At 43.1% G+C, this 25,812-nt stretch overlaps 1 protein-coding gene across 4 annotated transcripts; it reads left to right on the plus strand.

Annotated features, from left to right (window-relative positions):
- The first annotated feature begins 355 nt into the window (after positions 1-355).
- On the plus strand, positions 356-25,811 carry strip2 (striatin interacting protein 2). Of its 4 annotated transcripts, none has more exons than XM_047336482.1 (22): positions 356-660; positions 5,480-5,549; positions 7,015-7,089; positions 9,468-9,602; positions 9,987-10,107; positions 11,151-11,213; positions 12,016-12,122; positions 12,236-12,363; positions 12,576-12,764; positions 13,492-13,542; positions 16,451-16,683; positions 17,623-17,688; positions 17,774-17,837; positions 18,185-18,256; positions 18,386-18,460; positions 18,636-18,733; positions 19,224-19,350; positions 20,547-20,647; positions 21,206-21,272; positions 21,380-21,484; positions 21,894-22,098; positions 23,305-25,811. In XM_047336482.1, the coding sequence occupies exons 1-22, from the start codon at positions 550-552 to the stop codon at positions 23,553-23,555; spliced, it is 2,514 nt and encodes an 837-aa protein (XP_047192438.1). In that variant the 5' UTR covers positions 356-549; the 3' UTR covers positions 23,556-25,811. The 4 variants fall into 4 exon arrangements, with proteins under 4 accessions (XP_047192438.1, XP_035474819.1, XP_047192440.1 ...); XM_035618926.2 differs by having other exon boundaries at positions 357-660; positions 11,145-11,213; XM_047336484.1 differs by having other exon boundaries at positions 358-570; positions 11,145-11,213.
- Position 25,812: the final 1 nt, after the last annotated feature.

Below are 25,812 nucleotides of genomic sequence, written 5' to 3' on the forward strand. Positions count from 1 at the left end.
TGGTGAAATGATTGGTTCTCGTCCCTCGTGTAATCCATTATTTTTGTTTGCGGTGTTTTTCATTCCATGTCACTTAACAGCTGTCAATATTAATTTGGATTGCACCTCAGGTTTAAAAAATTAGGAATTTAAATTGTTTGTGTGATGGTGAAATGTTTATTCGTGTTGATATGTTCCCACATTTATCTTTTTTCCAAACAGTACTCATTAGGTGGATATATGTATTATGTATTATAGAGAGCTGTGTATCTCCTGACTAACAGCATTACAAAGTGTGTTGTGGATCCTTGGACACCATTTCACTGACCGCCCTCTCCTCTCCTGTCACCGTGACTCTCTAACCCCGCCCTCTCGGGGCGCGCGGGGACAGCGAATCGAGCAGGATCGGGTGTGTGGGCAGCGGGAGGCGCAGATCCTCAACTCGCTGCTACGGGAGTCGGCGCGCCTCCTGGTGCGGCGCAGTGTCAGCAGCTCTCCACCGCCACCGGACCCGGTATGCGCGACCCGACCCGCGGAGGGCGAGCAAGTGAGCCGCGGCGACCGTGAACGATGCAGGCGGAGGACATGGAGGTACCTTTCATTCATAACCTTAACGATAGCGGCGACAGGCAGGGGGCGAGAGGGAGAGATGCGTTCACGGAGCAGCAGAAGGAGTCGGAGGTAAATGCGAGGGGCGTTTGTGTGCAGCAGCAGCAGCAGCATATGGTGTACACTGGGGAGGTGTGTGTGTTTGTGTGTTGTTGTTGTTGTTGGGGAGCTTTCGGACCTGCTCGCCTTCTTCCCCGTGCAGTCAGTCGCCGTCTCGGCTCCACACCATGCTCACATGCAGACAGACACCGAGGTGCTATTTCGGCGAGCGGCTCCTATAAATACCCGAGGCGGGCAGCAGTAATCCCACAGTGGTGCTCGGTCAGTGTGGAGCAGGCAGGTGGTGGGATGTGACTGCTGCTGTCAGGACCACCAGCACCAGCACACCCGTCTGCATGTCTTCATTTGAATTCAGTGTTGGTTCATATTTTATTATCCTGTGGCAAATGTCCCATAAAATTATAATTTCCTTAATCCCTCTCTCTCAATTCTGATCAAAAGCCAATTCACCAGCTACCCCCCCAATAGAAGAGGTTTTGCAGGTTGAGGCAGGAGTTATCATTTCATATCATAATTCACTATTCATAGTTTTATATAGTGAGTTTTATGTAGTGAGCAATGTAAGACTTTACTTTGGTCTCTGGTAACATGATGAACATCATGTCATCATGTTCATATATATATTCTTTAAAACACATGATAGTTAAGGGTAATGACAAGCTGTCACCCTCGAAATGTTAACAGCGAGATTTGTTATTTATGATCGACTGTTTTCTCGGTCATTGATTGAATCCCTTTGAGTCTTGCATGCTGGAAAAAGAGTGGAAGATGCTCATCATACTGTACTTCCTGAGCCCAAAGGCACTTATTCAAATTCCTTGTTTTATCTGAACCACCAGTACAAATTTAAAAAAAAATCCTGTTTAATAACACGCGTGTCAAAGACAAGCAGCAAACCCTCACATTTGTTCGGCAGTTCATCGATTTTGAAAGCAGTTGCCTGCCGATTAAATTTTCTGTTGTTGGACTCCAACCTAGCCATCTCCAGTTGATTTAATGTTTTATCTGATGCTATTAAAAATGATGTTTAGAATCAGACTTTGCTAAATGCCCAAATGACAATATTTCACAGCTTAGATCAATAATCAACAAGTTGATTGAAAGTAAAAGAACTCATGACGAATTATGACAATCGATATGATAGTTGGAAGTCTTTTATTGAGCATGAATAATTCTGGTTCTCAAGTGTGATGATTTGATGGACTTCTAAAATCAAACAATCCTAAACCAATCTGTAGATGAATCAAGATTTAATTGCAGCCTCGTTATATTTCCCTCAAAAGGCAGAGATATAATGGCAGATCACATTTACCAGTTTTATGTGATTTCATGAGTGTTTGGAGTCGCCTGCAGAAATACGGTCTCGCCAATCTACTCTGCTTTTGTTGACATGAAGCCGTGTTCAGTCGGATGGGGGCTTTTGTTTGTACCCCCATAACAAAATGATAAAAGGTTTTTTTTTTCACTCCTGCGTCGCTCAGCCCAGATGCAGCTGTCACCTTTTGTATGAGCACATTGAATGGTTTTGAGGGAATTGGAGCGTCTTCATCTCACTACATTATTGGAGGAGGGGGGTCGGGTGATGCTGTATCGGGGTGAGTGACATGGACATTGAAAGCACTCATCATGCCTCCTGGCATCAAGGCACCAGAACTGGGATCCTGAGTGTCTGTCAGTCTGTCTGATGGGAGAAGTTAACCTCAGATCGGACTCGTTCGTGTTTGTGAATTGAGCGTCTTTGGTCGCTGTGCGTGAAGCGGCCATGTGTCGGTGGGAGCCGGGGTGTCCCGCCCTCACAGTGTGCCCCACGTGTTTGCACACTGATGTGGTGCAGAGTGTGTTGCCAGTTTGGCGGAGTGGGTGACTGGAAGGAAAGAGAGAGGCAGGGTCGTTTGTGTTGATGCTTTGGAGAATTGAAGAGACATGTCGGTGAGCTTTCTGAAACAGTGGTCACTTAAGCGTCCCCCAGGAGACAGGCGGCTCTTTATTAAACCCCTCGAGGATGAGCCAACGCGTTCCATTCATCAATTATCAAAAATTAATAAATGGAAATTTTGATAATCATGTACTGAAGTCATTTAGTGAAACCTTCCCTGGTTCCAGCTTGTCAGAATTTGGTTTTTTCTCCCTCTGTTTCATGTCATTAGTGCTGAAACAACTAATCGATCACTCAAAGGGCTTAAAGACAGAAAACATATGGCCAACCAATTTGTTTATCAGTTAATCATTCAAGGAAAAAGGCCAAATCACCTTATTCAGGTTGAAGATTAGCTGCTTTTCTCTGTCTGATATTGTTGCAAATTGAGCATCGTATGGTTTTGGACTTTAGGTCAAACAAAAGAAACAGTTTGAACTTAAGCTCCAAATAATTGTGATGGGTATATTTTAATGATTTGTGACACATTACAGTAAAGGGTTTATAGAATTTACATCTGGGATTTTTTAAAGTTTGAACCTAAATTGTATCTTGTGCAGTTTGAGCGGCGACAACAAAATCAGCGACATGTTTTCCAATGATGCAAAAAAGCAAGTAACTTAACTTTGCTTTTCAAAGGTGGGACCAAGCTGTGAGCAAACTTAACAATCAATCAGCCATAAGATTATAATCTCATGGAAAGACTAATGATTTCCATCATATAATTGTATGAGTGCACTGAATCACTGCTCCTCATTGTCCTCCTGCTGTTAGATCAATACTGAGCAGTTATAAACTGCATTACATGAGGCTGATATTATGTCACTTACAGTAATTTGTGCCGGAAGCTAAAGAGGAGGCAATTGTGTCTTAATAGTGTTTTCGCAGCCAATTTCAGAGTGATGCAGAACCTGGTCACAGAGGATCACGGGCTTCTCTTCCTAACCCGCCCCTCAGAGTCATTCTGTTGAATCATCTACGCGTCCCGAGTGCTTTTTCATTTCCTGGTTTACAAGTGCAGTAATGACATCCAATATCACATTACTTTGGCTCGGCGTCATAACCAAAACCACTGGCTTGACTTTCCTGTGTATTTCAGTCGGTGCTGACTCGGTAGCCATGCGGGTATTTATAGGAGGCGGTTGCATGACAGCGAGCAAACGGCACTTATTTACCCGGGACAGCTGACTCAGAGCTCATCCTTATTTACAGCCGTGGGCCGGTCGTCGGGGCAGTTTTCACAGGGTCTTAACACGTCTGACGCTCTGAGCCTGAAGCGCTGCCACCGGCGCTATTCTTTAATTCTCATTAGCATGACATGAATCTTTAATCATCCTTGTGGGGGGAAATTTCATCAGCTCACATCTCCCACCCAAAAGATAAAGAGATCAAAACCCAAGGCCATAATTCTCTTGCTTCCATTAGGCTGCTATTTGTCTCGAGTCAGTGATCACACACACGTCTCTCTCTCTGTCACGATGTTGTGATACTTTTAACTATTGTGTGGCCTTACTGTAACTGTAACTGCAATGACTTTCTTTATTGTGCAGTGTTGCTTTGCTTTTCTAGTGAGGTGTGACTATTTATGTGTCAGAGGGAAGTGTTTGTTTTACAGTCAAGTTTGTCTGCTTTTCTCACTGAAGAGTGTTTGTGTGTGTGTGTGTGTGGACTTTTATCTTTGTGAGGACCATTGACTGTTAATACTTGGGTACAGGGTTTGGGATAGAGTTGGGTTTCAGTTAGGCTCGGGGTAAAGGTTGGGGTTAGTTATTTAGTTGTGATGGCTTAGGTTAGGGTAAGGGGCTATAGGGAATGCATTTTGTCTTTGAAAGTCCTCACAAAGATACATGTGTGTGTGTGTGTGTGTGCGCCATGTGTGCGTGCGTGCGTGCGTGTTGTTTTTTCTTGTGTGTTGGATGCCACTTTTTCACCAGTTTGGCAGGTATTCTGCAAATATGTAAATGGGGAAGAGACTTCACAAAAAAAGATTGTTTATAATAATTAGTATTATTATTCATAGTTATCAATAGTTAAGGAGATATTTCAGTTTGGACCAAAATGGTGGACAGCCTGACAGACTATCCGTAGAGCCAGTATCTTCTTTTCACATCTTAAATTTCATTTTTACTTCCTGAAAACTTGATATGTTGAATATATACAAGGTTGCCAACAAAATGTGCGTCTGTGCAGCAGCATGCAGCAGTGAGTGTGTTCACAGGGGGTCTCTAATGTGTGCGGCCTTGTCTCGTGGGGCACGTGCTAATCACAGGGGGAGGCTTAAAGTCAGAGCTGGGAGAGAGAGGGAGAGACCCTCGTCTGGGTACAGCCGCTCATCTGCTCCGAAACTGGGGCCATGTTCACTCCTGCGCCCTCTCTTTCCTCATGCAGCCCAATGTTGCAGTTTATTTCTTCCCTGGTGCAGAGGGGATGGACGACCATGTTAGTTAGAGGCTCCTGCGACTCAGTCACTCTGATGTACTGTAGCCGTGTGTGACCCATTGAGAACACCAGTAACCGTGTGAGTGGCTCTGGATGAGAGGATCTGAGAAAGAGAAACAAAAATGTAAATGACTGATCAGAGCTGCCTGGAGATCCAGCAGCCAATCATAACTCGAAAACACACACACACACACACGCACATGACCAGGCAGAACAGTGAACGAGCCTGGAGCGTGTGCGGTGTGTGTGTGTGTGTGTGTGTGTGTGAGTGATGTGTGGAGATTAAGTGTGTGACCTGCAAACTGAGTGCACAGTATTGGTAGGTGTTGCAAAATGTGAATAGCCTACAGTATATTTGAGTGTCTGTTTTTTATGTGGGTGTCAGGGCAGCTGTGATTGGCTGAGTTCAGAGTTACACTATATGCTCGTGTGTGTGTGTGTGCGTGTGCGTGTGCTTGCGTGTTTTCTTGTTCACAGAGCTCCATGGACTCGCCCAACCTGGAGTTCGAGTACGGAGACACGGACACGCTCACCGCTGAGCTTTCAGGTGAGACTCAACACCTCCACAACTCACAATAAACGTAACTTTTTTTTACGAATATTTGTGCCCAGCTCCATTTGTAAACACACTGTCAGGAGCTTTTATCCGTTTCATTGTTTTCATGTCAATCTGAGTCTCACTCGCAGGTAAATTGATTGTGTGACACATGACATCACCCACATCATTATGGTCACAATACCTCTGGTTTCCACATTTTTAAAAACAATGTTATTCATCAAAGAAGGCGACACAACAAAAAGAGCGCAGAACTAAATGTTCTGGTCCCGACATGTTTTTTCCAGACATAGGACACATTGTATGACTAATGATATGATTAATCCTAAACACTGGGATTATACATTCAGGCTCTGATAACACCGTATGTGACTTGCAGCTCAATTTCTAAATGTCAAAAGATGCAGAAAAATTAAGGAAGAAGCACAGCCCAACGATCCTGATAGACATTTCATTTTTGCACTCCAGTGCCGTTTCCCGTATAATTAAATTCCTCCCCTCTCCAGCGCCAACTTTCTGTTGTTGTTGTCGTTGTCGTTCAAAGCTGGCAGATGTGCAGAGACAAACGTTGAATAACAGCATTGGTTTGAAGACAGAGTGATTGTCCCCTTTACTGGCAGACGATTGGCCAAGGGCGTTGGCAAACAGACAGTCGCAGCGACTTTCTAGCGACGGCTCCTCGGGGTTCGAGGAACGACGACGGCTCTCAGAACAAAGTGACCAACTGTTATGAAACGGATCAGAGCCGCACTGAGCAGACAGGAGCTCAGAGTTCTTTTCTGTAACTGTTGTGTTCTGTGCTAATTCAGCATCATATACTTCTATAGCATATAGTTGTGTCCTACTCGTCAACAGATTTCATGGCCACATGAATGTCACATGTACAAGTTGGAAAGTTGGATTTTTCACAAAGCTCATATCCAACTTATGGAGGTGCCCAGTCATAGTTCTAGTCTTACAATTCTATTCTATTCCGTTCCAATTGTAATCTAACTGTTTTATGATAGTCTCTCTATCCTATTCTGTTCTGTTCTACTCTATTGTAACTGTGATGCTCTAGTCTAACTGTTTTATTCTTTGTTCTATTCTAATCAAACTTTTCTATGATATTCTCTTCTTTTCTTTTCTAACTGTCATGTTCTATCCAATGTATCTTTTCTATTCTATATTGTTGTTTCTAATATAACCGTTCTATAATATAATTTTCTATTCTAACTGTACAGCTCTATTCTGATGTATCCTGCCCTGTTCTTTCCTATTTGGGGCTGCGTTGATTCATCTGTCGATTATTATGTTTTTTCAATCAACATAAAACATAAAAGAAAAAGCTTGTCCCTGAAGCTGCAGCCAGAAAAAAGACTGTGGATAATTAAACCCATCAGCAGAACAGCAGCTTATTAATGTTTCCGTCTTTGGCTATGTTTTTGGCTATGATTCTGCGTTATTGTGTTCACAGAGCTGTACAGTTACACAGAGGAGCCGGAGTTCGCCCTCAACAGAGACTACTTCGAGGAGGACTTCAGGAGCCATGGTACTGCCTGTGTTTGTGCTGTGTGTTTGTGTGTGTGTGTGTGTGTGTGTGTGTGTTGCTGCTGCCTTGTTTATCGCAGAGACCCTGACAGCTCCTCTAACTGTGTGGCTTCTGTTGACTGACACAACACCACCGAGGCCCTTTGTGGAGCTCTGAATGACCCTACCGGCTCCACTTTACTGCTTGATAACAGCGTCCTTAAGTGAAACGTTCAAGGTCAACTGTACGAAATGTTCCCCTGCAGCAGTAGTGTTTCGCTTCGGGGTCGCGGTAAAAGCAAATTAAAATGTGTTTTTTTTACAGGTGAAATAACACAATTACAGGTTGACTAACTTCTATCGGGAAACCACTTTGACTGTTCCGTTCCTTTTCCACGCCTAAAAGCTGTGAAATCGTTGTGTTCAGCTCAGTTTTCTCACCAGAGAAGTACAACGTAACCCAGAGTTGCCCTTTAGTGGTGTGAGGCGAGGTTGACCAGGAACATCAAAGCTCTGCTCTTTTTTTAATCCGTTCAAAGAATGAATATCCCCACAGATACGCTACGTGATTAATGTTTCGTTCGCGAGAACAAAAGGGGCTTTTCCCCACATGAACTTTGGCATCGTTGTCACCCTGCCAAGAGATCAAGCTTTGATATAGTGTTTCCTCACGTACATACGTTATAGGTCACATCACGTGGAGAATGATCTCGTCTCCGTCGTTCTAAATATACTTTTGCCTCGTGAATGCTGATGAACGTTGATTTAATCAAAATGGAACAGCATTAATCGCTTATCATCATCTCCCTCCGTTTAGTGCAAATCGTTTCAATGAGGTCCACTTTTTCGGGGAATGGAGGACCAATCATTTTTTACAAATCGTGTCTACCAAAACGCGAAAAAAATGTCACTCTGAGAACAAACAAGAAGCCACCAAGGCCTCAAGTGTCTGTGACACACATCGTAGACAAAACAGCATGTTTCCCTTTTGGTCTAGAAGAAGAGCCCGATGAGCCACGTCCCCCTCTCCTCTCTCCGACACCTCCTCTCCGAGAGGAGATGAATAGCAGGATTAGATGAGAGCTCCGGCTGCTGTTTCACGGAGATAGAGCACAGAGCTGCCTCTTTGCATAACATGGCTTTTCATTACTGTCTGCGGTCTGTGAGCGCTGTATGTCAGTTGTCACAGGGTGGGTTTGCATGATTGACTTGTCTGTGTGTGTGTGTCACAGCCACTGACAGTTTGCTCATCAATTTCCCCCACGAGCTGTACATTCTCAATCAGTCGCTCTCAGAAATTACAGTGATTATCACAGCATGCCTAATTTCAGATCTCTCTGTAAACTGCGGCCTCTTTGTCTCCTGACTTGAGTAGACGGTGTAAGTCAGAGATCCCTAAGCAGATGATCACTGCTCCACTGATCCAGATGATCATCATCACTCTTATGCCTATTACTGTCAACCTAATCCAATCCTCCTGCTAGAGAAGGCCTGCAACGGATGTCTTTTTAGCATGAGATCTGCTTTTACATACGAATAGTTTATGTCAGTTCTATTACTCTCACCTTTTTTGTGTTTATTTTTTATTTTTTGTACCTCTTTTCTCATCGTCGCATTGCTCACTACGCCTCTATATGCTTCTACACTCTCCAGCTTTAAGCTATTTCTACAGTTGAACTAGAACTAATGACGGACACATCAAAGTCTGTCTTTGTGTTTACACACACACACACACACACACACACACACTATTAACATGATTACAGCGAATGTCCAGAGCAAGGTAACTGTTTGACTAAAATTATTTGTGGCCACCGGTGTTGTGTTTTACGTCACAACACTGGGGGTACATACTATGATAATAATATAAACTATGAAGTTGATGATACAATATTAAGATAATGAGTGAGTTGATACCAACAAATATGTAAAATATCTATCTATATATTTTTCTTCCTCTCACAAATCAGAAGTTAAATCCACAATTCATCTTTGCTCATTGGGGGATTGTTTAAAATGCTGAACTGTAGTTTATAGTGGCTAAGGAAGCTAATGTTGTAAACTTGAGCAAAATGTTCTTTTCTTATAAACCAGTGCCTCTGTTACAATAGCTAAGAATTTTACCATTCAGCTAACCAGGAGTTTATCCCCATAACTGTTCACGGAAAAAATGCATAATCTTTCTTGAAGAAGCACAACAACTGCCGTTGCTTTGATTTGGGCCTTTTTTAGATGGCCCCCAAAAAATCCAAAAAGAAACAAATCTTCAGGAAAAAGACAACATGGATATACACAGTTAGATCGCCTCAACATGATGATCTGTGGTGAAGGCGAGAGCTACGGACGAAGTGATTCTGAGGCTTACCTTTTGACCGCTGTGTTGTCGTGTTCCTCCTGCAGCTCGGGGCAGGAGGTGGATCGGGCTGGCGGTGGAGGAGCAGCGGGCGTACGTGATGAGGCTGCTGGACGCACTGGAGGTGACGGACAGAGACAAGAGGCTGAAGGTGGCCCGGGCCATCCTCTACCTGGCCCAGGGTACGTACGACACCCCCAAACACACGACAGCCAGCAACACCGCCGACCCGCTGTCTCTGCACCGTAGAAAAAAGTGCAGCTGTTACTAAAACAAATAACAGTGGCTCTGATCTATTTTAGGGTCCGATAAGCCAGCATGCATTCAGCCATGTATAAGGTCCATGTATCATGCGACTGTAGTAGTTAATTTTTAAAGCTGTAAGCAAACTTTTTGCTTTTAAATTTGTACTTTTAAGAGAGAGAGAGAGAATTTAATGTATGTTATTTAAAAGCATTGTTATACTGTCGTCTGGGGGAAACTCCACGACAAAATGCAAAACAAAAGATATCTCACATCTACCAAAAAAAACCCCCCACACTCTCACTCTGTCCTATTGTCCCCAGGGGCGTTTGATGAGTGTGACACAGAGGTGGATGTGCTCCACTGGTCAAGACACAATGTCTTCCTGCTCTACGACATGGGCATCTTCACGGCACTGCTGGAGCTGCTCAGCATGGAGATGGAGTGAGTAGGACTCAGTGTACACGGGGATACAGTATATGAGTCGTTAAAAAATTCCTTATTCCTTAGATGGAGAGAAAAAAACTAGCCAGATAGAATAACGACTTCAGTTCGAAGTTCGAAGAAAAATCCAAAATACCTTCCTTAGAGAGGTGCAAAAACAGCTCTTCTTGAAAATGTATTTCCCCCTTGGGCAAGGGCCAGCAGCAATAAAGGAAGGGAGAGGGGCAGTGGATAAAAAAATGCTATTATGACTTCTTATCTGGAGGCTTTCAGTGGGCAATAGGTTTCATGTCACCGAAAGGTCATAGGTTCAACCCCTTAAAGAGTCAATGTGTTTTTTGCTCGTTACAAGATTGAAAATTCTCCCCAAATCCTTCCATTTCTGGTTCCCTAAGCAAATCCTTTGTTGCTCACTCGAGGTGCTCACTCGAACGGGAGCCAAGGAGTAGGATTAGAAATTCACAAAGAGAAACTGCAACACATGAAGACAGGAAACACGCCGCCTGTGATCCGCGCTTCAAACCATTCCGGTGAGGAAGCGCTGCGGCGGCGGCAGCGCCTCCTTCATGTCGGCCCTGCTGCTGCTGGTATCAGTCTCAGTTGGGATCCAGTGCTTCTTTGTTGTTACATAAGCTGCTCTTAGGCATCGTGGCACAGTCCGTCCTATCACCAGGCTGCACAGCAAGGCAGTGTAAGCAATGCAGCCAGGCAAACACACACACACACACAGGCCTTTTCAGGTCATTGCTGGTTATGAAAATAAAAACATGAAAAACATATCATTATTATGTGGTGGTCATACAGATATATACATTCGCATCTGTTCTGTATTTGATTGCATTAATGTGCACACACTGGCTTGACAAATAAACTGCCTAAATATTGTCATTGTTTACGTGTGTGTGTGTGTGTGTGTGTGTGTGTGTGTGTGTGTGTGTGTGTGTGTGTGTGTGTGTGTGTGTGTGTGTGTGTGTGTGTGTGTGTGTGTGTGTGTGTGTGCGTGTGTGGGTGTGCGTGTGTGTGTGTGTGCTTCGCAGTAACAGCCAGGCGTGCAGCAGTGCAGTGAGGAAACCTGCCATCTCTCTCGCAGACAGCACAGAGCTCAGGTGAGGAAGAAATAACCACATCCCTCAGTCCATTCACATCTGCTCCACATAGGGAGGAAGCCAATAAGTCATAAACAACAAGTATTTTTTTTCGATGTATATAACAGTTTCCCATTACTAAATTTTACGCCTCCTCCCGTCTTGCTGAACAGCTTTCTGTCATCTGGCCGCGTGCATTCACAGTTTGCATAAACGTACCGGCCGTGAACACGCACACACACATCTAATCTAGAAGATTTAATTATCTTGTCTGTCGCTTTCACTCACATACATTTTCAATCTCTGTTTCCACGTACTATAATGGAATTGGTTTTTGAACAAAATTGGCAAAATGCTCCTTCAGTAAAACACACACACAAACACACACACATACACACACGTACATAGACAGCTCCAATTGTGCGTTCCCTAGATGAGCAATTACAAATAATTACAGACTAGAGGAGTAGATTTTCACCTATTTGCTGCCACCATCAAAACCATTGAAATTATTGTGTTTAATTCGCAAAACACCAGCTCATTTACATCAGGTAATTGTGAATGGATCGTTGTCGAGCCGTGGGATCATTTCCTCCCATTTTATAGCCACAAGCAGGCTGCAAAGACTGAGTGCACTCACCATTCATTTTTACTCACCATCTCTTCCATTATACTATTTTGTTTTTTGTACACGTCAGCCCCTTGAAGGCCCATTACTGTTTCATAGGGCACCAGTTAAATACCTCAGACACACACACGCACACACACACACACACACACACACACACACACTCAGATGTGAGCATGTGTCTCTTCTTTGCAGAGTGTTACTGAGCATCATGTACCTAATGGTGGAGACCATCAGGGTGCAAACGGAGGACGACCGGCCTGAGTGGATTTCAGCCAGAGAGGCCTTCAAGAACGAGTTAGGTGTGTGTGTCATTCAGTAACTTGGAATTACACGAGGGTATGACTTCACAGTTATATTCATATGTCCATATGTCCTATCCAAAACACTACGCTCTGACCTTTTGTCTCTTTAGGTTCACCTCTGTACAACGGCGAGCCCTTTGCCCTGCTCCTCTTCACCATGGTGACCAAGTTCTGCAGCATGAATGCCCCACACTTCCCCATGAAGAAAGTGCTGCTGCTGCTCTGGAAGACAATACTGGTTAGTGTGGCACAAGAGGGAAATTCTGGATTGTTTTATCTCTTCAGATGTAATTTTGTCAAATCAAAAGGTGCATTAGTTACCCAACTTTTGATTAGGGGTCACACATAGATATTATTTCATTTCAGGGCCTGTATAAACCAAGGGTTAGGGTTAGGGTTGTGAAACCCTGTTATATATTGTTGAGTTACTGTCTCCATCCCTCTGTCCAGTTCACCTTGGGCGGTTTCGAGGAGCTCCAGGAGATGAAGGTCCGGGGCCGGGAGCGTCTAAACCTGCCTCCGCTGCCGGAGGACAGCATCAAGGTGGTCAGGGCCATGAGAGCGGCCTCGCCGCCGGCCTCCGCCATGGAGCTCATCGAACAGCAGCAGCAGCAGAAGAGGGGCCGCCGTAGCCGCAGGGTACAGCCCCCCCCCCCCCCCCCCCCCCCCCCCCCCGCCTCCCCCATCCTCCACACACAAACACATCCTGAGTAATGTGACACGGATAAAATACGTGTTACTTCACAGTCGCACTTTCTATTTTCCTCCCTCTTTGATCTCTTTCATAAATGTTCTCTTCAAATTCACACATACACACATTTAATTTCTTCGTACGTAGACACGAAGAACATTAAATGCAACATTTCAATATTCATTCATCAAGTAACTGGTCCAGGTGTTATCCTGTGGACAAACAAACAAAACATGTAAGTGCTTCCGTCAATCCAGTACATCAATGCAGCTTCGCACATAGTTTATGTATCTTACTAACTCAAAAGACAAAACTGTGTTTGGCATCTTCAACTCTACAGTATAACTAACTGTGTTTCTAACACGGCATTATAAACCCCATAATAAACCTAATTTGCCTTTTTAATCTAGTTTCTGGTAAAGTAGAGTGGACTTTGATTGAATTCCCTATTTGACTTGTCCTCTAATCTGTTGCAGGGGTCAGGTTTTACAAAAGTCCAACATCATCCATTCCTCTGTTGCAAGTCAGTGAAAAACAGATGATCTTGGTTCCCTCGTGTTTTTTCGTAGAGCCTTGACCGGACACCCTTTCTCTCTCTCTCTCTCTCTCTCTCTCTTTCTCTCTCTCTGACTGCCTTGTGGTTTCTTATGACCCCTCTCCCTTGTTTCCCCACAGAGTGCCTTTGTTGATAGCTTGGAAGGAGACAGTCCCTTTCCCAAGAAGCAGGTCTTTACCCACAAATTCCCTCCTGCATTTTTCTCTCTGCATCGAGCTGGACGTTTCTTTCTTTTGCACTCCTCTCCCACATTCCTACCCTCTTCTCTTTCCTGTCCCCCTTCCTCATTTCCCCTCTCCTCTCTCCTAATCTCCCTTCCCCCTGTCATTTAACCTCATCCAAACCTGCTGGTCATGCACCAGAGCGATCTGACTTATGCTTGCATGCTGATTTAGATCTGATCTGTATCTAGAGAGAAACAGATCAGCGACTCAAAGTTCGATGCTCTTGAGTGATTCTGGTGCAGCCCTTAGTGCTTCACTTCATTTGCTCCACATGCATATTTCTCACACTTTCCTTTTTGTGTGTCCTCTGTCCTTTACTGCTACTTATCTCCCTGTTACGCTTCATCCTTTTCTGCCTCCTCATTCCCATTTTTAATCTCATTTTTACCCTCCTCATGCCCCTCACTTCCTCCACCTCCTTCTCCCACCTCCTCTCATCCCCTTTTCTATTTCTTTCTCTATTTCCTTTTGGTCCTCTTGCCCCTCCCTGTCCTCCCACTTTCCTCCCTCCCTGTCTGTGCTTTTTCCACTGTTTTCATCTCTTCCTCCCTCTCCACTATCCATCCAACCAACACCACATCCTGGTCCTCCATTGCTCTCCATACCCTGTTTCTTCCTCTTATCTTCTCCTCTTCCTCCACCACGGCCCCCTCCGTACGGGGGTGTGGGAGGGTTGCGCGACAAGGCTGACTTGCTGGCTGTTGTCATTGATGTGGAGTGGTCACTATCCACTCTCCCATAAAGACAAAAGTCACCTCAGACATCGACAGTTGTAGCATCTTCCTCCCCCTCTAGAGATTTCATCACATTGTCACTGGGTTTGGCCTCAGAATCCCCTTGCACCGTCGACTCTGGACTAGGGGTCAATGTCAATAAAATGCATTCATTGAGGAGGTGAACCGAGATCTCTATGAAACGTTGTTTCACTTCAGTAGCGGTTGTGTTTGGGTTTCACTTGACCTCTCTCTTAAATGGATGTCATTGAAAGCAGCTGTCCCCTAACCCCGATGGAAAAACACGTAGCTTAACCTCTCGCACAGCACAGAATGGCTTTTCCATAGAGAATGGCTCACAACACACTTTCTGCTCCTCCCCTCCTCCTCCCTCCCTCCCTCCACCATACACTCACTCTACTCCTCACTTAGTCGGGCATTAGAACAACCACCGGCACACCATACATCGACTGCACTAGCTCAACTACTGTCCAGACCGCTGACTCATATGCCTGATGCTTGCACTCATTCATTGGAAAAAACTGTTTGAACTGTGTATGTGTGTTTGACAGTGTGTTGAACTGGGATTGTTCGTGGATAGGAGCTCAGTCTGAGCCATATTGGGCCTTGCTTGCATTTTGTTTATGCCTGTGTCTTTAAATAGGTAAGTTAAATCACTAATGTTGCTTGCAGTTGCTGTGGAAACTTTAAACTTTTGGGATTTTAGTTATTTTGTGTAAAGTGTTGTTTTTCCCCATAACACGACAGTGGACTTTATAACACAAAAGAAAGGAAAGAAGAGAAAATTCAGATTCAGGCTCAGTGTAGCTGAGCTTAGCTTAGCTTGGCATAAAGACAGAAAGATGGTTAAACTGTCGCAGTCCAAAAACAATTAATCTACCAATTGGCAAAGGTTTAGATGTGCGGGTTGGTGGATAATATAAAACCACTTAAAATATGAATCTTTTTTCATTTTGCTAGGCTTAGTGTTTAGTCTTGAAAGTGAGAAACTGCTTGCCTGGTTCTATACAAAGGTTAAAAAAAGAAAAATACACACACACACAAATATATATATATATAGCTAGAACATCGAATCCTGAAATGTAACATGAACTTTAGAGTCAGTCTAGCTGTTTTTCCGGTTGTTATGTAAAACTAATCGAACCATCTACTGGCTGAAGATTCATTTTAAAGCAGCACACATGCAGTCCACCTACACACGTGTTTTCACTTTTGTTGATTCATTCAAAACCGTACTCTGGGCGGTGTGTGGCTGTGTGCAGTCTGCACTTTGATCCACATGTCTGTCGTCTTTCTATTGGCTGATGCCTGGCCTCGTAACAACTTCGACCTGGATTTGACCTGTACTGTACGTTTGGCAATTGAAAACAGTGGTGTGGGTAGAATACTGTACTTTCACAGACAGATAGGAAAGGAGTATCAATCTGGCTTACTCATCTTACTTTCATCCGAAAAATAAAAACCCACGTCAGTGTTTTCTATTAAGTCCCTTGGGGCTTGTATTATCTTTCGATCTTCAAACTGCAAACACGCCACAAACCTTACTGCTTTTATTATTATTTAGTCCACACACACACACACACACACACACACACACACACACACACACACACACACAAGCATCAGTATAATGATGTTTACATTTTTCAGGACCTTTCAGTCTACTTTTGCAATTTTTTGTCAAAAGTAGGTTTTAAGTTCAAATCAATTTATCCCATTTTATTTGACAATATCGCATGGTATATAGTCACAGTATCGGCTCGTCCCAACTCTTCATTGAAGCTATATGATGTTTTAATGGTAGCACCGTGGAATGAAAATGAGATATCTAGATGTCTTGTTGTACATAATTTTATTCACATTTCCAGAAAATTCAGGCTGATATATTTTTTCTTTGAAAATACTTGATTTAGAAGAGAACACAAAATAACGTTAGAGAAGTTGCTTAAAATGGTTATAAAGGTTTTTTGAATTGTATGAGCTATCAGGTCAAGTGTGTGTGGTGCGTCTTAATCATGTAATTATTCAGTTTTACAATTTTGCCGCTGGTTTTAGGAAAAATGTTAAGATTATAGGAGGGGTCTCAGTCTTACTCTAACGACCCGTCCTCTGTCTCCCAGCCCCTGGTCAAACAAGACAGCCTGGACACGTACAACGAGCGCGACCCCTTCAAGAACGACGACGCCCGGGACGAGGAGGAGGACCCCGAGGACACGGACAGCGGCATAGAGGGCGAGGTGGACCCCCTGGACCGTGACGTCATCATCCAGCCTCCGCCGCCGCCGCCTCCTCTGAGACCTCCAACAGAGAGGGTCAACTTCCCCAAGGGCCTCCCTTGGGCCCCTAAAGTCAGGTTGACTGCTCAGTTTCTCTTTCCTATTTTTCCTATTTTTACAGCACTTTTTTTTTCCTCAATTAAAGGCTGCAGCTACACGCCTGTTCCCAAAGTCGGAAAAGGTGTTTTAAAGTGCCCTGTTGCAGTTTTAATTCTCCCTCACTTCAGGATAAATTATGCCGATTATATCCAAACACTAAGCTAAAAGTCAGAAAGGTGTTCCAAGCACACAAAATGGCATTACAAACAGCTAATGCGAAAGCTTTCTATGAGAAAATAATACAGTCATTAATTGTTTTAGCGGCTGAAATGATCCCCTGTAGACTTTTTATTCATTTAACAGCACTTAGCTGTTATTCCACAGAATAAGACATCCAAGTGAGGGGTTGGCCACCTGCCATTTTGACCTTCACATTAGAGAAAACTTCCCACCCACAACCAGGACTCGACGTTATTTTCTGGCAGCCGCCGTCTGTTCCCCACATTGATTCCGTGCCACCTTTTTGAGAAGCTAAAACTAAATATACAAAACTATCTCTCAGATTCCTCACCCCACTGTCGTCCAGCAATATGCTCTCCATCTGTGTTTTCCAGACAGGCTCGGCGGGATGCTCGCTGCTGGTTTGAGGACATAAATAATGCATCTGAGAGAGAGAAAGAGAGGACACATTATTATTTATTGAGTATTTTTCATTTCTCAGTATCAGCAAACCTAGATTCTATCTCTCCTTGTCATTAAGTGTGTTTATTTCTTTGTCTATTGTTCAGTGCTGCAACATACGGGGCTGATCAGGAGGAACTGAGCGGCAGCACATAGTGTGACTGATGAGATTTGAGAAAACGAGTGTGTGTGGGTGAAAATCAGTTGATTAGCTGTCTGTTCGGATCCAGAATTGTGGCAGCAGACGCTCTTAGATGAATCTGAAATCTGACTGCAGCCTGTCTGTGTATTCACAGGGAGAAGGACATCGAGCACTTCCTGGAAACCAGTAGGAACAAGTTCATCGGCTTTACTCTGGGAAAGTGCGTATTTCATCTTGAGACAATAACGTGTCATCATATATATTTTTTCTTTGAGTTACTGATGTAACGTGTCATTGTTTTGCAGTGACACAGAGACCTTGGTGGGCTTGCCCAGACCCATCCACGAGAGTGTCAAGACTCTAAAGCAGGCGAGTGTGGGAAATTCGCCGATCATGTTGCGTCTAGTTCCCTCAATATTTTTGGACTCATTTAAGATTGAATACACAGATTTTCCATTTCTAAATGTCCTTCTCCTTTGTCTTTTTCTTATTTTCGCTCTGGCTCATTATAGTCTCTCAATCAATAATCCCTCACTCACTGCTGAGTCCCCTGACATTGGCATCCTATTTAAAAATCCATACCACCTATTTAAACAGAGACGTGAGAAGTGTAGTTACACAGCGGAGCGTCCCTCCGGTTGTCAGTCAGCGATGCTAATTAACACTGTTTCTTCCACTTTTACTCACTGTATTTACTGTTGTTTTTTCTTTTCCAGCACAAATACGTGTCCATCGCTGAAGTCCAGATCAAGAGGGAGGAGGAGCTACAACAGTGTCCACTCACTCTGGTCAGTAACGTTACCGACCATGTTTTCACTTTTTCTGGTGGGTGAATCAAACCACATAATAAGATAAACAGAGTATTTAAAGTGATGAATATTTCATATGTGAAATGTCATGTGTATTGTGTTGCATAGGGGGAGGAGGATGTGGAGGAGACTGCAGCAGAGATGCTGTACCTGGGCATGCTTCCTAACCTCTCCCAGTATGTGGTGAGTAACTCATAACGCTACAATTCGATTTACTATTCTGACTCACTGAAAACACCTGTGTGGGGAAGCAATTCTTCTTGAACTAGGCTTAACTTCACCTGTTATATGACAGTTAATGTTTCAGTCTGTGTCTGGGTATAATGTTGTTTTCTTTTCATTGCCTTCCCCGTGTCAGATTGCCCTCCTGAAGCTGCTGCTGGCCGCCGCTCCCACCTCCAAAGCCAAAACGGACTCTATCAACATCCTGGCTGATGTGCTGCCTGAGGAGATGCCGTAAGTCCCGCAGGAAGACTTCCATGTTGCTTAAATCATTTCTCCCAATGTGCTGTTTTCGTGCAGCTACAGACGTCCAAAGCTACATGTACTGTGTGTGTAGAGTTCCACACAAACATTTACTGAGTGCTGTTTGTTGAGCATCTTCACACTTGAGCCACAATCATTGCTCCAGCAATCCATTGTTCTTCTCTGCATTTGTTTAAACATAAGCGAGAAAAGTCTACATCATAACATTTTTGGGGTTTGATGGAAAAGTAGCAGAAATACACTTACTGTGGGTTGTTTTTGTTCTGCAGGAGGCTCAGGTTTAGACTAAGTGACACGATTATGTTTCTCTATTATGAAAAGGATAAAACAGCAGTCTGTCTCCTAATGAGGCAAAGCTGTGTTGAAGACCTTGTAGTTGATAAGCACGCGCATCTGTATGTGTGTGTGTGTGTGTGTGTGTGTGTGTGTGTGTGTTTGCATGTGTGTGTTTGTCCTCCAGTATCACAGTCCTTCAGAGCATGAAGCTGGGAATTGACGTGAACCGACACAAGGAAATCATTGTCAAGGCCATCTCTGCTCTGCTGCTGCTGCTCCTCAAGCACTTCAAACTCAACCATATCTATCAGGTAACACACACACACACACACACACACACACAGGCAGCTCACATTAACGTCTCCATCCATCTCTCTACCATCTTTTGTTTTTCTTCTCTTAACCCATCTTGGCTGTTCACACACACATATAATATCCATGCACCTCCCCCAGTGCCACCTACACAGTCTTCCACCTGATTATCCAGTCAAGCATACCATTACTTCCCTTCCTTTCATCTTCCTCTCCTCCCCCTACCTTTCCTACCTTTCTTCCATCTCTGTAATAATTTGATTCAGTTGGATGCGGTTATTTTCTGTTGCTAGGAAGGGACATTCCATCACTGTGCTGTAATTGGCTGCTCTTTTCAGTTGTAGCGATAGAGCCCTCTGCTGCCACAAAGGGAGACTACACTAAGACACATTAGCAGAATGCAGCGTCAAGTGTCAATCATATTATCGATTGGTCTTGTACATTATTTGACAGCTACACAAACACTATACTACAACAACGGATTTCGAGGATAAATTATTTAGAGAGGAATCTTTGCATGTTGAAAATAAGGCCAAATATTGCTCATTTTAAACAGCCACAGTCAATGAAATGCTGAAATATGAGCTAATGAATGTTTCATCAGCAGAATTGCTCCTGTTTTTAATCTTGATAAAGCTTCATAGATGAGGTAAAGGATTTATTTAGCTGTCACACGAGGATAAAAATCCCCTGGTTTTTGACCTGTTCTCCACGCAGGAAACTCATCAATGATGCAGGATTATTATTTTTCTCTCCCTTCTGTTCTTTCTAGCAATATGGATTTTCTATTCCGGGGTTTGTCCCATCAAGATAATATGATCTGTCATTCCTTTTATTGTGTCTTTTGCAATATCTAAAAAGTGGTTTATGGAAATGGAATAGTTGTTGTTTTTTTTATAAGGCCAAAGGATATATATAAAGATCAGTCTAGTAACAATTCAAATGAAAAGTATCATTTTTATTTTTATTTGCCAAACCTTCAAACCTTTACATTTATTTATACTGTTTTTATTAATTTTATTTGTGTTTTATTCATTTGAACTGTTTTATCTCTATCTATCTATCTATGTCCGTTTAGTCAACTGCCTTTTTTGGTTTTATTTCTTCTTGTTAAGCACTTTGTAACATTGTTTTATTATTATTATCATTATAGCTGTCTAACGCCTGCACACTGCTGCTTTCTCTATTTCTACAGTTTGAGATTGTCTCCCAACACCTGGTATTTGCCAACTGTATCCCACTCATCCTCAAGTTCTTCAACCAGAACATCATGTCCTACATCAGTGCCAAAAACAGGTAGGAAACTGTTCGCTTGCATTGAAAGCAATGCAGCGTGCATTGATTAAAATAAATAAAGTAAAAACGCAAGGCTTAAACACTAAGACTACACTTTAACATTAGCAACTGGTGACGTCTCTGAAAGGGTTGGACGCTTTGTTTTTGGGTATCTTCTGGTATGACAGTGCAAAACAGGTAACCAAGTATGAGGGTTAGGGTTAGGGCTATTATGTTTCGTGGGTGTACATGAGCAAGTTTCAGGAGGTGGCAGATGGCTTCACAGCAGCAATGCAATCGCAGGAATCTCAGGTGTGAAAGAAGAAAATAACCATTGAGCTTCAAGTGACAGAGACAGGAGAGCTTCTCTGCAGGGGACAGGATCGAGCCAGGCTGCTCAGCTTATGTGCAGACTGTAAAAGTGTAAACTATTAACTATAAACTCTCATATTTCTTGCATTTATGTGAAAAAAAGGCAAATTGGTAGATTCAGCCTATGTTGCAGTATTTGAAATAATAAGCTGATCCGTAACGTGATGCGCTTTTGTGTCTCATCGATTTTGTGTGTTTTCACTGCAGTATCTGTGTGCTGGACTTTCCCCACTGTGTGGTCCATGAGATGCCTGAGCTCACCGCGGAGAGCCTGGTGAGTCATACCGTAACACACCCGATTGATCCTAACCGTACGATGGTCAGCTAGTGGGGACGTGGTCTCGCAAATTGTCCTGATGACCTGATCCCGTGTTCTTTCAGGAAGCGGGAGACAACAACCAATTCTGCTGGAGGAACCTGTTCTCGTGCATCAACCTGCTGAGGATCCTGAACAAGCTGACCAAGTGGAAACACTCGAGGACCATGGTGAGTAACTCTGAATCAAAGCAAAGCCTGGTGATATGACATGATCGAGTCATGAGTCTTAAAATCTTGTTGTTTTTTTAATCAGGTGAAGAAAATATTGAAGTGAATTAGCTGCTTAATCTTCTACAAAAACAATGGCGTGTTTTTACATTCCGATAAATATATCAGCCTTATAATATTTTGAAAATAATATCAGACTAAATCTTTTGGTTTTCTGGACATAGATCTTACCATCTGTGTATCCCATCAGCATCTGACTGCAAACCCAGCAGGACATGAATTATTCCATTAGGAACTGGCACAAAAGCATTTGACTAATCACTAACTGTTATTACTCGGCATGTGTGAAGATGAAATACATCTGTTAAGCCACATCATGCTCCGCTCTTTACCACCATTCCCTCCGTAGATGTTGGTGGTGTTCAAGTCCGCCCCCATCCTGAAGAGAGCTCTGAAGGTGAAACAGGCCATGATGCAGCTCTACGTTCTGAAGCTGCTCAAGATCCAGACCAAGTACCTGGGCCGCCAGTGGAGGAAGAGCAACATGAAGACCATGTCGGCCATCTACCAGAAAGTCCGCCACCGGCTCAACGACGACTGGGCCTACGGAAATGGTAAAGAACAGTCTGCCCCACCAGATTCACCAACCATTCAAACTGTTCACTTTGAGTGAAGCTGAGCTGGTAAAGAACCATTTTGGATCTTTAGAGACGATGGTTCACATCCGTAATTAGTCAGTTTAGTGCCAGGCTGGCCACAGTCTACAACTAATGATAGGCTTCAGTTACATTTTTTACTTTTTTTACTTTTGATTTGAGACCTTTGAATGCTTTACACCCCAACAAACATTTTTGTCATTTGATACATTTATTAAGTCGAAGTACATAGTACAAAATTTGAATAATGACTATTAAATGAATTAAAGAAGGAAAAAAGGGACATAGTAAATATTAGAAAGATACATATGTATTAATAAATGAATACATTCAGAATAGGTTTTAATTATTGAGTAGGTCTCACTAAATATTAAACAATTTAATTTTAAACAGAGAGGGAACACCAACTCTCGTTTGCAACTTTTCTTTATTTACATTGATCATTCTTATCTTCTATCACCAGTATGGTGGTTCAAGATGTATTCCATAGTAAACGAGTGTAGTTTTCAAAAAAGAAAATACTTTGAAAGACTTTTATAGTTCTCAGAAATGTTAGATCACAAAACAGATTGAGGGACAATCTGCAGCGATCACGATCAGGACACATTCTGGCTCTTATTTGTCATTCTCCGGGAGCCCTAACTCAGTTTAGCCGCTCAGATCTGAAGTAGTCCTGGTGATAATTAGTCCCAGCAGTCGTCCTCACACTCCTCACACTCACGCTGATTACGAGAACAAAGACTGCAGTGTTTAAAAAAAAAAATACATCCACCCAAAAGTGACTGATCATTTCAGGTAATAAATGCTGTATGTTTATGTATCTTTTTGTTTGGTTGTTGTGGGTCCATACATGCGTGAACTGCAATGCTCCGACAGGCCATTGGCTGAACGGGGTTGTGTTGCCATAGCAACAGAGAAAAGGGGGACTTCTCAGGGTCACAGTCCCTTGCGGAAGAGTAAGTGATCTTTTGATGGATAAAAGCAAGCAAAAAGCAAGAGAGGACGTGTGGGAGAAATCATAGGAGGTGGAAGAAAATAAAGAGAAACATGCATGTAACTGTTACACGCAGGTGTGCAGGTACGTTTTTATGTATGAACATTCGAGTGATTTTTTTTTTTTTAATCGTGTCATTAAAATAAAAATGTTCCCTCCTCTCGTCCCAGATATTGATGCACGGCCCTGGGACTTCCAGGCGGAGGAGTGCGCCCTCCGCGAGAGCATCGAGAAGTTCAACAGCCGCCGCTACGACAAGAACAAGAATGGCGACTTCACGCCCGTGGACAACTGCCTGCAGAGCGTGCTGGGCCAGCGCGTGGAGCTGCCCGAGGACTTCCACTACAGCTACGAGATGTGGCTGGAGAGGGAGGTGTTCTCTCAGCCGATCCAGTGGGAGGGGCTGCTGCAGAATCCATGATGGAGAGGGGTGGAGGGAGCGAGGGGGGTTGGGGATGCCAGAGGAGCGATCACGTACGACATGTCAGATTGGTTTAAAGGTGTTACTGCCGAAATGGAGAGCGAGGAGAAGAAGAGGGAGGAGTGAGGCAGGGGATTATTTATCTGCACATCAGTGATGTGGAGGGGAGGGAGTTTTTTTTTTTTACGAAGTCGCCTCCCAGGCCATGCAGCGATGGGAGGAGATGAAAAAGGAAATGGAGCAGAGGTGACGGGCAAACGGAGCTCCCTGCTGCGAGCTCAGCACAAATAGATGCCACACACACACACACACACACACACACTTGATGCTAAAATGTGCCTATGACTGCTTTGAACACACATGGACGTGACGGGTAAGAGCAGAGGTAGCAATTCATAACAAACGTGATATCACTGTAGCAGGAGTTGGCCAGTTATACTGCCCCCCCCCTCCCCCCATGTTACACAACAACAAAACTTGCCAGTTTACACTCTTTGTTCCCCTTTATAAAATGTTGGTGCTTTTTTTGACTTCATTTCTGTTTACTTATATCAGTGTGTGTAGTTTTCTGAAATAAGATGTAAATTTAAATGATTTCTAATCCGTTTATTGTGGGGTTCTTTTTTTATTTTGTCACAGAGCCCAATGGGTTGTAGTTTCTCGCGGATGGATTTGAACGTTTCATATGTATTTTCTAGAAGTAAAGGCCTTTTGGAAGCAAACCACAGGGTCATTTTGATAGTCCGAATGAATAAGTTGGGAGATATTTTCTCCCCCCCCCTAAAAGGCATCCAAAAAATTAATATACCAGCTCTAAGTGTGTGGTTTGTTTATGCACATGAAGAAAAATTTGTTATGTAAAAAATTGGCAAAAATGCAGAGGATGTTTTTTGGGCCACAAAACAAATAGAATCTGCTTGATGAAACTACATTCTGAATAGTAACCTGTTTGTCTTTCAACAGGAAATTGACCTTGTAACAGAACCCTTGTCATTCCAGAAAACGTCAGTATCTTTGACCTCACAGAATCAGATGTGTCCTCGAGGATTCATTCATGAACACTTCTCAAACCTCTGCAATGATCATAGTAGAAAGAAATTCTGTCGGTAGGTTCATTTTGACTCTCCGCTTCAACTCGCCGACTCCCTCACCACATGCCCGACGACAGCACAACACAGAAACCACTGAGCTCCCTGGTGGCTGACGGCCTTTGCCACACTTGCAGTTGAAGCAACACAGTTGTCACCTATTCGCTCTCTTATCGTTCCTTCAGCTACGACTACCTACTTCCTGAGTCGAGAGCGTTGAATCGTTCCCAGGGAAATGTCTCTACTGAAGCACAAAAACAAGCACAGAGGACAAAAACGCATGGTCACCATGTTTTCATGTCACCGGTTCAGATTGTTATCGACTCGGCCAGACCGGTCAAGAGCCGTCATATGTCATCTTTGTATAGAAGAATAATTTGTCCTTCTCCGTGGGAATGTGCATGGCCACTGTTTTGTTTTCGAGTATCTGTTCACACTTAAATATGATCTTTGGAATGTCTTCTTTTTTTTTGTCTAATGATGTTTCCAGCACAATTAGAAGTGTACTTTTTTAATCTTAAAGTCACAGTGTTTCGTGTTACAAGGGATTTTATTTTTCTGTTCTTCAGGAAAGTGAAATATAAAAAAAAATACTACTATAGATTCTCAGGTTTATGGAGATAATATTTTGCAACAGTTTAAAAGGCTTCCTTCCCATCACCTAGCTTCACTACAAGCAGTGCTTAACATTTACCACCTGGGGTGCAGTGTTATTGAACACAATAACTTATTGTAAGTGTTAGTTTGTATTTATGCCATTTGCATTTTCAGTGCAGGTGTATGTTTTGTATCTTGTGCCAAATTTGAGTGCCATTTTCTAATTTTATTTATTTTGTTGCCTCCATGATCATTTTTGTTCATTCAGATCGCCACTAAAGGCTTGCAATACAGAAATGTTATTTTCTACCTGGAAATTGTACAATCAATGGAAGTTGCGGTTTTGTTGTATCTGGTACAGTAATTTACCAGACGTGTTTAGCATTTAATGGATGTTACTACAATATATGTGTTTTTGTTACATCCATTGACATATCTGTATCGTTATAGATAAATACTCAATACTGAAAATGTTCAGGGGTATGTGCAATTGCAGATCCATAGAGGCGTTATTAAATAGAATGACAAATTACAATATCAGAGTTGCTTATTAAACAATGTTGAACAATTAT

Source organism: Scophthalmus maximus, chromosome 12, assembly GCF_022379125.1.
Source record: "Scophthalmus maximus strain ysfricsl-2021 chromosome 12, ASM2237912v1, whole genome shotgun sequence".
Lineage (NCBI taxonomy): Eukaryota > Metazoa > Chordata > Actinopteri > Pleuronectiformes > Scophthalmidae > Scophthalmus > Scophthalmus maximus.

Excerpts from the sequence above, each read along its gene's own strand:
- strip2 (XM_035618926.2), top strand. The coding sequence starts at position 550 with ATGCAGGCGGAGGACATGGAGGTACCTTTCATTCATAACCTTAACGAT. Across the intron at positions 5,550-7,014 it reads GCTCACCGCTGAGCTTTCAG|AGCTGTACAGTTACACAGAG; the intron begins GTGAGACTCAAC and ends TTGTGTTCACAG. Across the intron at positions 12,765-13,491 it reads GGGGCCGCCGTAGCCGCAGG|AGTGCCTTTGTTGATAGCTT; the intron begins GTACAGCCCCCC and ends GTTTCCCCACAG.